The sequence below is a fragment of the Psittacula echo genome (genome assembly GCF_963264785.1).
Source record: "Psittacula echo genome assembly, chromosome: 10".
In the NCBI taxonomy this organism is placed as follows: domain Eukaryota; kingdom Metazoa; phylum Chordata; class Aves; order Psittaciformes; family Psittacidae; genus Psittacula; species Psittacula echo.
Window position 1 is genome coordinate 1,880,657 of NC_137741.1, and position 16,585 is coordinate 1,897,241.

General features: G+C 44.8%; 1 protein-coding gene across 1 annotated transcript in view; it reads left to right on the forward strand.

The window, feature by feature from the left end:
* The window catches only part of NEO1 (neogenin 1), a gene marked incomplete at its 5' end in the record, with an annotated part of 189,249 nt that overhangs the window by 160,449 nt on the left and 12,215 nt on the right, over window positions 1–16,585 (forward strand). Inside the window, 7 exons of the mRNA XM_080626581.1 lie at window positions 17–211; window positions 984–1,079; window positions 2,127–2,350; window positions 5,194–5,332; window positions 8,478–8,585; window positions 11,591–11,785; window positions 12,611–12,643. Coding sequence (XP_080482707.1) covers window positions 17–211; window positions 984–1,079; window positions 2,127–2,350; window positions 5,194–5,332; window positions 8,478–8,585; window positions 11,591–11,785; window positions 12,611–12,643 — 990 coding nt within the window. The remainder of the gene's footprint in view (window positions 1–16; window positions 212–983; window positions 1,080–2,126; window positions 2,351–5,193; window positions 5,333–8,477; window positions 8,586–11,590; window positions 11,786–12,610; window positions 12,644–16,585) is intronic.

A 16,585-nucleotide genomic window follows, 5' to 3' on the forward strand; every position in this document is an offset into this window, starting at 1 on the left:
CATTTTTCTTTAACAGAAACCCGTGTTCCTGAAGTTCCCAGCTCCCTGCACGTCCGTCCACTTGTCACCAGCATTGTAGTGAGCTGGACTCCTCCTGAAAACCAGAACATCGTGGTGAGAGGCTACGCGATCGGGTACGGCATTGGCAGCCCTCACGCCCAGACCATCAAGGTGGACTACAAACAGAGATACTACACCATCGAAAACCTAGGTATGGTGAGAGAGTCAACACTCGTGCCCAAGTTTTACCTCTCAGTTCTGCCACAGTTCCCTAATTATGGAGTTATAAATAATACTACGTGTGTGTTCTTAAGACGATCTCTTTCCTTATTGAAATAATTGCAGTGGATGTCACACTGTTGATAAATTTCAAATAAACTCTATTTTCTGATGATAAAGAGGCAGAGGAATAGCCCCCCCCCCAAGCCCAGAACCCTACATCCACCGAGTTTGAAGCACAGTGTGTTTTGATGCGATGCTTTCCCTTCAACACTTATTAAAACGCTTCCCTGCTGAGCAGCATTCCCTGGTTCTCTTTCTGGAGTTGCAGAACAGGTGGCCTCAGGCGAAAAACAAACTCAAATGTCACCAAGATACAGTGGCATCTACTTGAAAACTAGAGATTCAGTCCTCCAAAGAGTTCTCTGTGTTAGGTAAAATATCCTGAAAGCAAAATAAACATTAGTGTCACAAACTATGGGGAAGTTCCATGAAAGAGGAGCTTTGAGTAATTTTGTAGTAGAGCAACTGAAAATAGTCATTTAAAGATGTTTTTCCTCACTGCTGTTTTGACTGCATTTGAGGAAGGTTTGCTGAGACAGCAGACTTGTGCTGCAGGAGGACTGTGGAGCACTGACAGAAGGGCTGTGTGGAAATTTAGCCCGAGTATTTCATGTATTTCTGTTATAAAATACTGAGCAAAGCGAAGGAGAAAACAGCATTCACTGTGAGCTTGACTTAAGATGTTTGTTCTTTCCCTTTAGACCCAAGCTCCCACTATGTCATAACTCTGAAAGCGTTTAACAACGTTGGGGAAGGGATCCCTCTCTACGAGAGCGCGGTGACCAGGCCTCACTCGGGTAAGGGCAAGGGGCTGCTCTCAATGTCTTGCACAGCCAGAATCCTCCTTGAACTGCACGAGGCTGAGCTTTCGGTGCTGGTGTGTAAGCGAGTGGCCTTGGGGTGGTGGTGGTTGTGTTCACACATCATCCATTCATTGAGCCACCTCAAATTGGTTTCATTTGTAAATTACAACCTTTCAAGTGCTAATCCCAGCCTGGTTCTCTGTGCAGCCTGTGCCAGAGCCTCACCACCATTACCTCAGCACAGATCCTGTGGGTGCAGTTCTGAAGGCCCTTGTTTTGTGTTTTATGGACAAGTGTAGATTTTTGAGGGTCTTTTACACTGAGGTTTTGAATATGGTGCCTGCATTTTGTTTCTCTTAAGTCTCAGTCTCCTGTCACGCTAAGCAAGTTCCTGGCATACGTGTTTCTTGTCTTGTAATGAAACATTTTAAGCAGAGAAATCAGTTTGCAAGCGAGCTACTACGATGCTGTAGCTCAGTGTGCTCGCTGTTAGACTCTCAGTGTTAACACAGTCACTTTGTGTAGCTGGAATCCTTATCCGTTATGAGGATTTGCAGTTGCAGTAGGTCTGTGTGACACTTGGAACTTGAGCACCATCAAGAGTCTTTAAAAGGTGCTGGGAGTTCCCCTTAATTTCTATGAAGCAGCAGTGACCCATCTAGGAGTTCAGCTCTTTTTCCTCATGGTTTTCTGAAGGGGAGGGATCAGTGGACATTCAGTCAAATTAGTTCAAATTACTGCATGCTGGGGGTTCTTAGGCCATGGTTGAATGCACTGAACACTAATATATTAGGTGTGTGTATATATTAGCATATATATGTTGTCTGACTGTCTTAAGAAGGGAACACGATGCAAGAGTAATTTTATTAGCCTGTCTTATGTCACCTATTAACTCTGGCTTTTCTCTCTTTTTCTCCATTTCTCACCTTTCATTTCATTGCACAACCCTGCATTTCCCCTTTTTGTTTTTGTTTTACGTTAAAATGCCACCTTCTCCCTTTTTAATTATTATACACTACTTTTTACCCATCAATTCCCTAGACACTTCCGAGGTTGATTTGTTTGTTATTAATGCTCCATACACTCCAGTGCCAGATCCGTCTCCCATGATGCCACCAGTGGGAGTTCAGGCTTCCATCCTGAGTCATGACACCATACGGATCACTTGGGCAGACAACTCTCTGCCGAAGAACCAGAAGATCACAGATGCTCGCTACTACACAGTGCGCTGGAAAACCAATATTCCTGCTAATACCAAGTACAAGGTATCGGAGCTTCACCAGCACTAACATAGCTGCCTTCTGTCAGTAACAAGTAGTTTCATGTTTGAGGCAGGGTTAAGTGAAGCAGAGAGTAAAGAAAGACAAGGGCTGAGGAAGCGGCGTAGAGGAGGGCCCCGTTTTCTTTGTCTGAGCTGAGTTCATAGAATCCCAGCCTGGTTTGGGTTGGAAGGGACCTTAAAGCTCATCCAGTTCCAACCCCTGCCACAGGCAGGGACACCTTCCACTAGAGCAGCTTGCTCCAAGCCCCTGTGTCCAACCTGGCCTTGAACACTGCCAGGGATGGGGCAGCCACAGCTTCTCTGGTTCACATTGGTTCTGGTCACTTACATCATTGCTTCAAAGGTTCATCTAGACTTGGTGGAAGGAGTTGGTTTTGTTCTCTTCTGCATGTGTGGGGTGTTGGTGTGAGTGGAAGGGTCACCACAGGGAGCAGAGGTGAACGTTTCCACGGTTACTTTCTGCTGTGGAACCATGGAGACAGTGACAGTTTTATACTTTCTGCTTCACCTGATCATGATCACATCCACAGATGGGGACTTACCTTTAGAGGAGCCAGTAACACATTAGTAAGGCACATGTTACCAGTGGCTTCTCTCCAGGTAACAGATCTGAATACCAGGGGTGAGTCATGCAGGGAAGATACCCTGGTTTCCTTTTACAACCTTTCCTGTTCATACCAAGTTGACAGTGAACCTACTGTTTGGGAACTGCATGGGTACGACATCTGTAACAGTAACTGCATGAGGGCCCTGCCTCCCTTGATTTTCATCTGGTGTTTGGATTTGAAGAGCAGATTTGGGGCTCGCTTTATGGGTTTGCATTTTCTTCAGTCGGTTGGGTGGATCGTTTTTCAGTTTTTGGAGTTATCAGGAGGCCTCGAAACTGCTGACTTCAGATCTCACAATTTAAATGAGACTCAAAGGAAATGGTTGTTAAAACCTCCAGCGAGTGGAGCTCCCTTTATGCTCTCACAGAGCAATCTTGGTACAAACCGGGGGGTTTTAATTGAAATGAAAAGCTGTGTATATCTGTGTTCTCCCTCTAAAGGCAAGTTATTGGAGCCCTCATTCCTGTGTCCTGTGCAGGGGATGGCTCAGGAGTGATTTATACAGTACTGCAGTTTCATTAGTTAAATGCTAGGAAATCCCACCCTGTGATAAGTGAAGTACTGCCCCCATCCTGTACTACTCTGGTTACCTTTAAGAAAGGCAAAACCTTTTTCAGCAGCGTTGCTCCATCAGCTGCTGCGTTTCAGTCAGGTCTTGGGTAACTTTATGAAGTGTGAGCTAGTGTACTGTTTGTCACAGCCAGCTCTAGCAGCCGTGTTATTTCTTGCATGTTTGGAGGCTGTTGGCCCGTTGCATCAGAGCTCCTCTGTTCCACCACCTTGCACGCAGCAATTGTATGTTGGTGTCAGTTCTCTGATATCCATCGGCTCAACATAGTCGTTTCTTCCATCCCTCTTGTCAGTAAGTGGGATGTTGGTATAGTTCATTCGTGTTTCCAACATTTACTCCCCACTTCTGCACTGTTGCAGACTCTCACTGAGGAAGAGTAATAACTTCAAACACAAGTTAGGTTCCACTTTTACAGAGCCTTCTTTTCCTTAAATTTGTATAGGAGTAGTGTCAGTCTAGAGCACATAAACCCAGGAACAGATGAGATGCAGTTCCTGAAGCTAATAAACTTGGCTGTGCTTTGAACAGTGTCAAGCGTCTTTGTTGGTGGAGCAGGGTTGTCCTGCTCACAGGCTACCCAAGATGTATTGGTGTGCACTCCAGAGTCAGCTGAAGTATTAAACCTTAACTCAGATCTTTAGGGCTGTATAAAAGGAAAATAAACTTTACAAGGCAATATTTATGAAGTTTATTCTCTAGTAGGTGAGCAGCGTTTAGTACCATGGGACAGTTGTGATCTTAAAAACAGTAAGTGGGGTTGAAAAATGAAGAAAGCAAAAAAGTCTCCTTTCAGCCTTTCATGTGTCATTGACATTCAATGGGATGTGCAGGGAACACCACCAAGTTTCAAAGCTGTAGATTAAAACCACAATTTGAGCCTGTAAAAAGGACTCCAGCTGCCACCTCTGACTGCAGCTACGAGCAGACAAGTGGTACAAACAGAATCAAATGCTTACGTGTGGTTAGGCATTTCCCTAGGGGTTGTGGAGGGTAAGAGCTGATGTGCTGTTCATCAGGGGTGCATCAGCTCCTAATGCAAGGTGTAGGAATCACAGAAGCAACTAGGTTGGAAAAGACCTTTAATATTGCTTAAAAAAATCTTACGGTTTATGGTTTTAAAATCTTACGAAGAGAGGATTTCTCCTTTGAGCTTGTCTTTCCTTGTACCTTCAGGTGGGCTTGTACCTTTGTTTTCCACATATGTTAAAAATTGACTGAAAGTTGTGGCAGGAATGTGGAAGACAGATGGAGATTTCAAGCAGGACTGTTACTGTTAGCTGGGCTTCAGTGTTTTCCCTTGCCAGATCAGTTAATGAACTGCTGTAAATGACCCCCCCCCCCGATCACACAGTGATTTACCCTGCTGCAGAACAAGTGTGCCCAAGATCTCCTATTGCCTTTTATCTTCCCCTTTAATTTCTAATTGACTGCTGTTAAATGCTCTTGCTGATTGCAGAAAGCATTTCTAGTTGAGGATGAAACAACTGCACTTTAATTCTTGATGAATGAATTTTCATGACAGAGCAAAACCATCACAGAATTAATGACTGTGGTTATGAAAATGCTTTAAGCACTTACCTAAGACAAGGGCGTTTGGGAGCCGGCGACTGATGGTTTCAGAAGTTACTGACTCTGTTTTCCTTTCAGACTGCCAATGCCACCACTTTGAGCTATTTAGTGACTGGGTTAAAACCAAACACCTTGTATGAATTCTCCGTGATGGTGACTAAAGGGCGAAGATCAAGTACTTGGAGTATGACGGCGCATGGAACGACTTTCGAATTAGGTACTCCTCCTCTCTCTGGAAGTTGCCAGCATTCCCAGTGGGATGAACGGAGTATGCCACAATTCTGGGAGAGGGAAAGCATGTATTTAAAATGATTATGCTGATGAATACTTGCTGGGAGGTTCTTATCTTTATAGCTTAGAAACTCTGATTAAAATCAACAACAACACACTTCAGATTTGAAAGGGATGATTGCATGCCAAAGTATGTACAGCAAATTACAGAGAAGTAATGAATAATGTACCACAGGTCATGGACAGGAGAGAAGAAGGAAGTGTATGCTTGGAGCATCTCAGAGCACGTTAATACAAATACAAAGAAAATACATAGAATAGTTAGGCCTGGAAAGGACCTTAAGATCATCCAGTTCCAACCCCCCTGCCATGGGCAGGGACACCTCACACTAAACCATGGCACCCAAGGCCTCATCCAACCTGGCCTTGAACACCGCCAGGGATGGAGCATTCACAGCTTCCCTGGGCAACCCATTCCAGTGCCTCACCACCCTCACAGTAAAGAATTTCTTCCTTAGATCCAATCTAAACTTCCCCTGTTCAAGTTTTAACGCGTTACCCCTTGTCCTATCACTACAGTCCCTAATTCCCCAGTATCCCTATAGCCCCCCTTCAGATACTGGAAGGCTGCTCTGAGGTCTCCACGCAGCTTCTCTTCTCCAGGCTCAACAGCCCCAACTTTCTCAGCCTGTCTCCATACAGGAGGTGCTCCAGTCCCCTGATCATCCTCGTGGCCTCCTCTGGACTTGTTCCAACAGTTCCATGTCCTTTTTATGTTGAGGACACCAGAACTGCACACCGTCAGCAAATAATAATTAAAACTTGCTGTCATTGTGCTGATGGTGTTACAGAGGAGGCGCATGAGGCAAGTGAACTACCAGAAATCCCAGTAGAAGCTAAGGCATCCAAATCAGCCCTAAATTCTTGTGCCTTGGGGGCATTGCCAGTGCAGTCCTCAGTGCCCCAGAAATGCTGGAAGCTCAGAGTACAGAACAGAAAGGGGTTTATAGCTGCCAGGATGAACTTGTGCCCACTGAGTACCCGGGAGATGCAGGACCTGTGTCCCCTGACCTGACACTCATTAGCTCTTTTTATCCTGCAGTGTTAAATGATCTTTGTGCAATTAAATTGACTGCTTATTATGCTTAGGTTTCTCTTGGTATGAACTGTAAGGATTAAAAAAAGCCTCTCCTGCTTAGCCTGTAGTTCTTACACTAAATAAAATACAGCAAAAAGAAATCAGGCATACAAAGAATTAGTTGAGATGATCCAAATACTCTACAGCAAGGCATAAGAAAAAGCAAGACCAGAAATCTAACTTATTCTGAAGCCCCATAAAACCTTAGTGGGCTTCAGTTGCTTTTGAAAACATTATCTTAGTTTTTGGTGGGAAGTCCATGATGTGGAGGCAGATCTGGACTGAGGCTCCTTTCCCATTCCAATTACTGTGCCCATCCCAGGTTAAAACACTTTATTTGGTGTTTGTGGTGACACACATACAATCCTCATTCATAACTACATGGGGGGGTGGGAAAAGTTGCAGAAATGAAGTTCTTGAAACAGCATTTGAAACCAGAAAGCACCAGAGGGAGGGTGAGATACAGGAATCTCACTTCATCTGAATAGAAAGTAAATACAGGGTGGTTGTAAAGGATATTTGCAAATGTGACCTAAAAGCTTGGAAGCCAAGAAACAAATAACCCCAAAAAGGCTAAATATCTTTTCTCATAACAGATCTTGTGATTTATATCACTCACCAAAGTCCACAGGGTGTGACCCATGGTTTTGGATACCCCTGAGTAGCAGCGCAGTGTAGGACTTGCTCCTCAGCTCCCGCTGAAGGAAACCCAGGATACTGGGTTCAGTGTTGGTCTGTGGGTTAGAAATCTCCTGTGGGCTAGTCCTGGGGTTTGTTTTAGTCTCAAGTTTACTGTAGGGCCTTGAGTTGTGCTTGACATCCATATGTTTGTTGAGTGTGTTTGTAAGAGGCTGGGGTAATAGGTACAGTAACTGTTGAGCTTTTGCTACCCTGGATTCCCGCTGTTACTGTGCACAGGGTTAGTAGGTAGCCATCTCAGAGGATGTATGGATTAATTTCTAATAGGTAGTATCCATAAAGCCCTTGAAATGCAGAAAGCCCTGGAAGCACTAAATGTTACTATTACAGTATTAAGTATCCACTGCGGATTTACTTTGCTAGAAGTTACATAATTAGAAGTCTCCTGTTTTTCACGATGTGGCTTTGCAGAGCCTGGCCTGGTTAATGCACCTTCAGAGACGTTGGCTCTGTGCAGCCAGAAGCATTAATCTGAGCCCCAGCTGGAAATCTCAGTTCACAGCAAGCAAGGACTCACATTTCAGGCTTGCGCTGCAGCAACCTGTGCCATTTCCTCAGTGTGAGGCAGGAGGAGGCTGATGGGAGAAGGAAGCATGTTCTCCTTCTTTCTCTCAGTCTTGCTCTCTGGCAACCCAAGGAAGAGAAGGTTGGACAGTTGTGCTCCACAGATATTTCTGGATTTCAGACAGTGCTGCAGATTTCCTTGCAAATTACACCAAATTCTTTGCTGAAGTCAATCAGCAATTATGGATTATGGTTCTAAATCTTGGGTGGGCTTCCTTCACTGACTCAGCTTTAAGTGGCAAATTGGCATTACTCAGTCCCACCATAAAGCTGAAAATATGGAGATATTTCATATAAAACATACTTATTTCACAAGTTTGTGTCATTTTTATGGTGTCTGAAGAAATTCAGTTAGAAGTCATTGACCCCAACTGTTAGAGCTGTACAGTGATGCTGTGGTTTTGGAGACATGGGCTTATTCAGTCATGAATCACAGCATCTGTTGGCAGAACCATAGAATGGTTTGGGTTGGAAGGGACCTTGAAGATCATCTGGTTCTTTAGAAGCAGGTACCTCCTCCTGGAAAGGAGATGCTGCACACCAGGTGGCATTTGCTGATTGAATGGAGTAAATCAGTAAGACCGCTACACACCGTGGTGGATTTATTTGAAGACTGAATGTTCTGAGATTTTACTGTTAGATGTGCCTTTTTCAGTGGTAAAACAAAGACAGATGGCTCTGAGGTTGCTTGTATCTGTCCAGTGACACGAGTCTGTCTGCTTGGTTGCAGTTCCTACTTCTCCTCCCAAAGACGTGACTGTGGTGAGCAAAGAGGGAAAACCTCGGACAATAATTGTCAACTGGCAGCCTCCATCGGAAGCCAACGGCAAAATCACAGGTGCAGTTTGCATGAGCAATAAAGTCAATACAAGATGCTGGTTAACAGCAGGATATAATGTGCATAACCGTGTGAGCATGTTCCGTGGTGCGAACCAAGAGGTGTTTATCTTCTTTGTCAATCTCTTTGGTTGTTCGGATTAATCATTTACTTTTGTACCCAGTCAAAATATATTAAGATAGAAAGTAACTGCAGTGTGAAATTGGAGTTAACCAGATAGAGAATTGGAAGTTTAAATATCTTAATAACCTTTGTCTTCATCAGCTTGTGCTACTCCAACGGCGTGCCTCCAGAAATCCATCTGTAATGCCTCTGGCCCCTCAGAAATGTATTTAGGAGAATCCATCCCAGTGCTTAGTGTTGTCTTTGTGTCATCTTTGTGGCATGGAACAGACTTATAGTCAGTTATTAGTCCCTTGACAAAACCCATTAGGAGTAAACTGTTATTTGCCTCTGTAACTACATCACTTCCATGTAGGAGAAATCATTTTACAGAAGATATTACTGTTTCCCTTTGGTAGTTTCTGTCTGGAATCGCATTTCTAAAGGCTTCCTGAACAGTTCACTTCCGTTTTCTGTTTGTTTTTACCCCAGACTTTATGCTTGAAGCAGCTTTTAATGGTACAGAGTTTGCAGTGTGGGGTTTTGCTTTTGTTCTCAGACTCAAACCTTTGGAAGCTGTCACCACTCGAGATCTGATTAGATTCCAGACAGGACACTGAAGATCTCTTTGAAAAGGCAGAACACTGGATGGAGACTTAACCCTTGGTTACAAAGCCAATTCTGTGTTATTATCAGCAAGATGTTTTTCCTCTATATAGGAAAGAAGGTTTGACTGGAGAAACAAGAGCCTTTATCATAACTACAGGTTAAAGGACTTGGCTGCTAGTGGTCAGTAGGGGTGGGAAACAATAGGCACAAATAGTCCCAGTCTATATATGTTCCTGAAAAGATAAGCCTGTCATCATATGTACAGAGAAAGCAGGACACATATTCAACTTTCCAGATAAAATATCTTGCAATTTCTATTCTGTGAAAGAGAACCTCACCTTTATTCATGGAGTATTTATTAGGTTTTACATAAGTAGCAGTTGCCAGCTAAAAAGTACATCACATCATTCTGCGGTAAGTCTGAGTCTCCCAAACAGGAGATTCAGTTTACCAGGAGCAAGGCATTTGGCAGGGATGTGTGGGGTGGGTGCCCTCTGGTGGGAAGAGCCCCTGCAGTGAGAGAGGCAGCTCCTCATGCCAGAAATCACAGAATCCCAGCCTGGTTTGGGTCGAAAGGACCTTGAAGCTCCTGCCACGGGCAGGGACCCCTTCCACTAGAGCAGCTTGCTCCAAGCCCCTGTGTCCAACCTGGCCTTGAACACTGCCAGGGATGGGGCAGCCACAGCTTCTCTGGGCACCCTGGGCCAGCGCCTCAGCACCCTCACAGGGAAGTGCTTCTGCCTAAGAGCTCATCTCAGTCTCCCCTCTGGCAGGTTCAAGCCATTCCCCTTGGCCTGTCCCTACAGGCCCTTGTCCCAAGCCCCTCTCCAGGTTTCCTGCAGCCCCTTCAGGCACTGGAGCTGCTCTCAGGTCTCCCCTTCAGGAGCCTTCTCTTCTCCAGGCTGACCCAGCCCAGCTCTCTCAGCCTGGCTCCAGAGCAGAGCTGCTCCAGCCCTCGCAGCATCTCCATGGCCTCCTCTGGCCTCGCTCCAGCAGCTCCACGTCCCTCTTGTGCTGCTGCCCCAGAGCTGGATCAAGACTGCAGGGGGGGTCTCCCCAGAGCACAGCAGGGGGAGAATCCCCTCCCTGAGCTGCTGCTCACGCTCTGGTGATGCAGCCCAGCCCACAGGGGTTCTGGGCTGCAATCACTCATTAACTCAGCTTAGTCCTTTCTGTACACTAAACACCACCATAAAAACAAAGCAATGATGGGATTCCCTGCCCTGGAGAGCCTGTCTGTTTAATACTTGTCTTTTTTCAGCTCTGATCTCCTTTTGATGTGTGTGGAATGGATGTGAAATGCTGAACTGTGCTCATCTGTGTTCCAGATGCTTTTGTGTTGTTATAGTTGCTGACAAATTAGTAGAGTCACGATTTAAGTGGATATTCTTGTGCCACTATACTATAGATAGTGCTCTTAACTGTCACTATATATATAGATATCTGTGTGTGTGTATATGTATCTGTGTATATGTATATATATGCATAAAAAAAAATATATATATATATATATATATAAAATGTTGCCCCTTCCTGGCCAAGTTATAGCTGTGTTGCTTTGTGACCTGGACAAGTAGCAAACATTAAGCCTTCTCCTTACTGTAACTCCAGCCTGGTAGTGTGGGACAAGGAAGCAGCTGGTGACCCAGCCCTGTAGTGGTGCAAGTGTTTATTTTATGCTGGGGCTCTGTGTTTCCTATATTAGAAAAGTCATAAAGCTTTTACTTCATAGTGGTTTGTAATTGCAGCATATTCAGTAACAGAGCTTCTCATACCTTTTTCCATGCCTGTGATGTGCACGTAACTTCAGTTCTTTTCTGATCATCGTCACCTTTATTTAGACCCTGAAAAATAAAACCATTATCAACCATTGAGCACATGCTCCTTAGCTGTGTGTGAGAATCTTTTGTTGTTTTAACGTTAACTGGTTTTATAAATATTAATACTTGGAGGATGCTTTAATAACAGCTTTATGTTATTTTACATTATTTGGTCTATGAACAGGCAAAGAGATGGAAATGAAGAATTTCTCCACATTCAGTGAACAGGGGTCAGAAGTAATTTTGACTTTTCAATGGCTTTTTTCCTCTTAACACAGACTTGTGAACAGTTTAAAACTTAAGCTGGGCTGGCTGGCTAAGACTTGAATGCATTCTTAGTCGCTGAAAAAGTAAGAGAAATCCCATCATCGTTTAGCTGTGTATAACAAGAAGTCAATAGAATATGTTCTGTGAGATCTTACCACTGTCCTGTTCTCTCATGTATAAAATCCTTTTGCTTTTTCCTTTCAATAGGATACATCATTTACTACAGTACGGACGTGAACGCTGAAATACACGATTGGGTTATCGAGCCCGTCGTGGGAAACAGGCTGACCCATCAGATACAGGAGCTGACCCTCGACACACCCTATTACTTCAAAATTCAGGCCCGCAACTCCAAGGGCATGGGGCCAATGTCTGAGGCAGTTCAGTTCAGGACCCCCAAAGGTAAATCATCATGGAGGTCTCGGGACCTTCCTCTGCTTTCCCTGATTGCAGCTCCTCTAAGATCAGGGTAGTGTGAATTTTGTATTTCATAGAATCATAGCCTGGTTTGGGTTGGAAAGTGCCTTAAAGCTCAGCCAGTTCCAACCCTCTGCTATGGGCAGGGACACCTCACTCTAGCCCGTGTGGCCCAAGACTGTGTTCAACCCGGCTTTGAGCACTGCCAGGGATGGAGCATTCACCACTTCTTTGGGTAGCCTATTTAAATTGGAAGAGGCAGGAAGAGCAAATGGAGTTTGACTTGAATGGAATTTTCTATTTGCATGTAGTTAATAGATAAGCAAATGTTGCTCAGCTGCTTGGTTCGTTGTAGTGTTTCTCAGTTACTGGTGGGCACTTAGGTCACCTGGTTATAGTGTCCTAAAGGTGGTTTTTAGGAAAGCAGGTTTTAGATGTTTCAAGGTTGTGGGGTTTGTGTGCCACACTGCAGCAGTACAAAGCCACAGGCTCTCCAGCTGGAGCCAGCGGTGCAGCTGTGTGCTGGTGACTTGGATGTCACAGTGGGAATAATGAGATAGAGCAGCTCTTAAATCAAGAACTAGTGAGGCAGAACAAATGCACATTGCTTGGGAAAAAGTACTTGAAGGAGAGGTGAAATGTAAAAAGTTAGGAGTTGATTTCTTGAAGTGTACCTTTACCACTGGTGGTCAGAAATGGGAGCTCCAGCTGGTCTGCTTGAGCAATGTGAAACTTTGATTTCTGTCTCTCACTCCTTCAAGCCTTGTGATCTCTCTCTTGTTTTTTCCTTCCCTGTGCTTGTCCCACTAGCTGAATCCTCAGATAAAATGCCTAATGATCAAGGTAAATGAACAGCCACACTTTCTTTTTTATTCCAGCCTTCACACGTTTTGTTTTCCCTGTCTATGTGCTGTTGTTGCTTGTTGTAAATGAAACTGTCTGCTGCTCTAACTGTAAATGAGCAAGTTCCTGTTGTGCTTTCAATAGTGGAAGAGCTGGAAGTCCTGTTTGTGGTTGGGGTGGTGGGGATATAAAGTGATCCCTGCAGTTAGATGTCACATGAAGGGACCAAGTCTGTGCCAGAGCTGGATCGTTCTGTCAAAGGGCATTTGGATGAAGTGAAACTCCAGACAGCTCTCCGACCACTGAGGCAAGATCTCAGTACATTGAGGTGGAAGATCAGTCCCCTAATTGGCATGAGAGCTGTTCTGTGAGCTCTTCAACTCTAATTCTGTTCATGACAAAGGCAATATGCCTGCTCTAGGAAGGTTTTTTGCAAGAGACATTCTGCTTGTCAGCTCATTCAGACTCCAGGCGCTCCTGAAGAGCACAGCATTAGCTACTAAAAGCCTCAGGTTTTAAAACCCTAGCTTGAAAAATGGCAGCTTTGACTTTATGACATTGAATTATAAGGTGGATGTCCCAGAGCTATTGCTGCTTTCTTCCAAATAACCTACAAGCCCAATAAAAAGGGAAAGAATTAGTCTAAAGGGATGAGTTTAAAAGGACATTGGCGGGCACTCAGGCACACAATTAAATAGATCCTGAAGGGGTTGAGCATGAGGGGTTTTTTCACTTGCTTTCCAACTTGTTGCTTAGAGGTAATTTATTATATATGCTTTTACCTTCTGTGTGCCACGTGATGCTCATATTGGGCAGAATGGGGTAAATTCATATCCAGCTTTGTCTAGCAGAGCTGCAAGCTGAGATTCAGACGTGTCTCAGGGGAAGAGACCCTCATGGTGTCAACAGCAGTGCTCAGCTGCAAGAGGAAGGGAACAGGGGAAGATAAAAAGGTTTTATGTAGAAGCTGCTATTTCCATTCTGCGCTATTCTAACCTTATTTCAGCAGATAACTAAAACTTGTCATCCATCGTTACCATCCTAAAGTAGCATATTCTAGTAACAATTTGATTCATTTATAAATCAGAAAACTCTACCTAAAAGCCATGAGAGTTTTGTTTCAGAATTCCTAGAAGAAAACTCATGGATTATAGATCCTGGCAGTAGATTAAATGTAGAAAAGGAGAAGACAAGCTGGAGAGAAGAGCCTGTTTGGTGACAGTACCACTGAATTGCAGGATTGTGTCTTTCAGGAAGTAGTAGGCAAGTTACTCGAGACTGGGAAGAAACAAAACTGCAGTGGGATTGACTCTGGCCTTAGTGGTTTGTCCTTTTTTTCTCTCCCTTACTTTTCTTTATTAAGCTACATTGTTCTCCCTGCACTTCTGTAGCCCAGAGCTGGTATTGAGCTCCCCAGAATTTAAATGCTAAACTGCTGGTCCCTGGTTTCAGGAATTAGGTAGTGAGAAGCATCTTGGTTGGGTACCTAATCATAGACTCAGACTGGTTTGGGTTGAAGGGACCTCAAAGCTCATCCAGTTCCAACCCCTGCCACAGGCAGGGACACCTTCCACTAGAGCAGCTTGCTCCAAGCCCCTGTGTCCAACCTGGCCTTGAACACTGCCAGGGATGGGGCAGCCACAGCTTCTCTGGGCACCCTGTGCCAGCGCCTCAGCACCCTCACAGGGAAGAGCTTCTGCCTAAGAGCTCATCTCAGTCTCCCCTCGGGCAGGTTAAAGCCATTCCCCTTGGCCTGTCCCTACAGGCCCTTGTCCAAAGCCCCTCTCCAGGTTTCCTGCAGCCCCTTTAGGCCCTGGAGCTGCTCTAAGGTCTCCCCTTCAGGAGCCTTCTCTTCTCCAGGCTGCCCCAGCCCAGCTCTCTCAGCCTGGCTCCAGAGCAGAGCTGCTCCAGCCCTTGAGCATCTCCGTAGCCTCGTCTGGACTCCAGCAGCTCCACATCCTTCTTATGCTGGGGGTCCCAGAGCTGAACACAGTACTCCAGGTATCTGAATTTCATCCTAGTTTGAATCCTGGACTTTGTATCTTTAGTTACCTTTGTGGTTTTGGAGGTGTGCAGATGCTGACACCACACAGTAAGTGCCAGTGTCAGGCGTCCCTGAGCTGCCACATGTGGTTGTTCCCAACAGCCTTTGATAATACAGCTGTTTGCAGAACAGTCCTTCCTCCCTATTGCTGCCTTCCCGTGTTTTTATCATTTAAATATGGTTTATGTCCTTTGTCACCCATACACACACGTATGGGGGTATATAATAGCAGCAGCTGGCTGCATGAGGATATAGACGGTTCAGAGAGTGCAGACCCCATGATACACTGCACCAACTCAGTGTGTTACACCCGTGTGTACTACATGATCCCTGCTGCTCTGTGCAGGTGACTCTCTGTATCTTGTTATCGCCTCCATTATTTTAGGTCATCTGTTAACTTCAGGAGCAATGATTTTCATTTTCTGTCGTGGTGTTTATCAGGATATTGAATTTCCTTGGCCAAGCACAGGTCATTGCAGTACTCATGAGATATATCCCTTGTGAATAATGACTCTGCACTTATGATTCTTATTCTTATCAGTGAATTGGTTGTTAATCTCGTTATTATGTGCCACGTGGCTTTTTTTAGGATGCTATTTTTAACCAAGCATTGCACAGTGCTCAGGGAAGTGTTTTATGGAAGTCTAAATACAGAGTGCCAGCATAGCTGCTGTTACCAGCCACGTTCATGGGCTCACATTTCACTTGTTTGAAAATACCTGTGCTAATAAAACAGAAAGATGGGCGTGAAGTGTGCCACCATCTCTGATCAACCACCTTTGCCACGGTCTTGCCTATGTTAAGGCTCCAGCTGCTGCACTGGAATGGCATAGGGTGTCTGTTTGTCCTTTGTCAGTTTTATTGCCCCCCCCTTCTCCCACAGCTTTTCTGGTGCTCCAAGAAATCCTAGCTCCAGGTTCAGCAATTCAGAGAACCCATCTAGGGTTGTTTGATTTTCACATCCTTTCAGTGCAAATTATCTGGTCCTGCAGGCACAAATACCTCCAACAGAAGCTGTTTAAAATTCACTTAGATTAGTTCATGGCTGCTGCAAAATGATTCGTTCTGGACTTAAGAAGAGTAGGCAACGTCCTCTCCATTCTGGCACGTGCAGTTTGTCTTTTTCAGTGTAGATTTGTCCTGCAGTATGTCTTAATTTATTACAGACTACATCTAACTCTTCTCTGTAGGATTCTTTCTCACTGCCCTTCTCAGGGCTTACTCAGTGTTCCTGCTGGTTCCTTTTGCTGGTTTTCCCAGCTGTCCTTATTTCACAGTGAGCAGGTTACAGGCTTTGGCTTCAGGTTCCATTTGTTACACATCCTTTACCACTTCCTGACTAGGATGGATTTTTAACTGAGAAAATTCCTTCTCCTCATTGTGAAAGTGCCAAATTTGCTGATTTGGGGGGACTTTGTGCGTAACAGTGTAAAAATGGCCAAAGGATTATGGATTCCTGTAACCAGAGGAATGCCTTCTCTCCATCTTACCGCAAGTTTTCCCTCCTGCAGTATTTTCCCCATTCATGGTCATTTTGCTTTAGTGCAGTTTAATGACGACACAGAAGTGGAAGAACCAGGGCTTTGTGTATCTTTATCTGTAGGCAGCTTTCTGCTAACTCAGGGCAGGTCTTAACACTAGAAGCAAACTCATGACTTGCAGCAGCAAGTGATCTAGAGCTGAATTATGCAGGGGGGATACCTGGTAGAGTACTAAGAGGACAGCAGCTCAGCAGGGAGGTCAGCTCTTGCACTGAGGAACCCCCAAGCAGTAGCCAGGGCTCAGGAGGGGCTGTGTAATTTGCTTCAGTTTGTAATTATTGGGGTACAGATGGGTTTACTTCCAGCATCAGCCTTTAAACTTAAAGCTTAGAAACAGATTTGTTCTCCCCGGTTTCA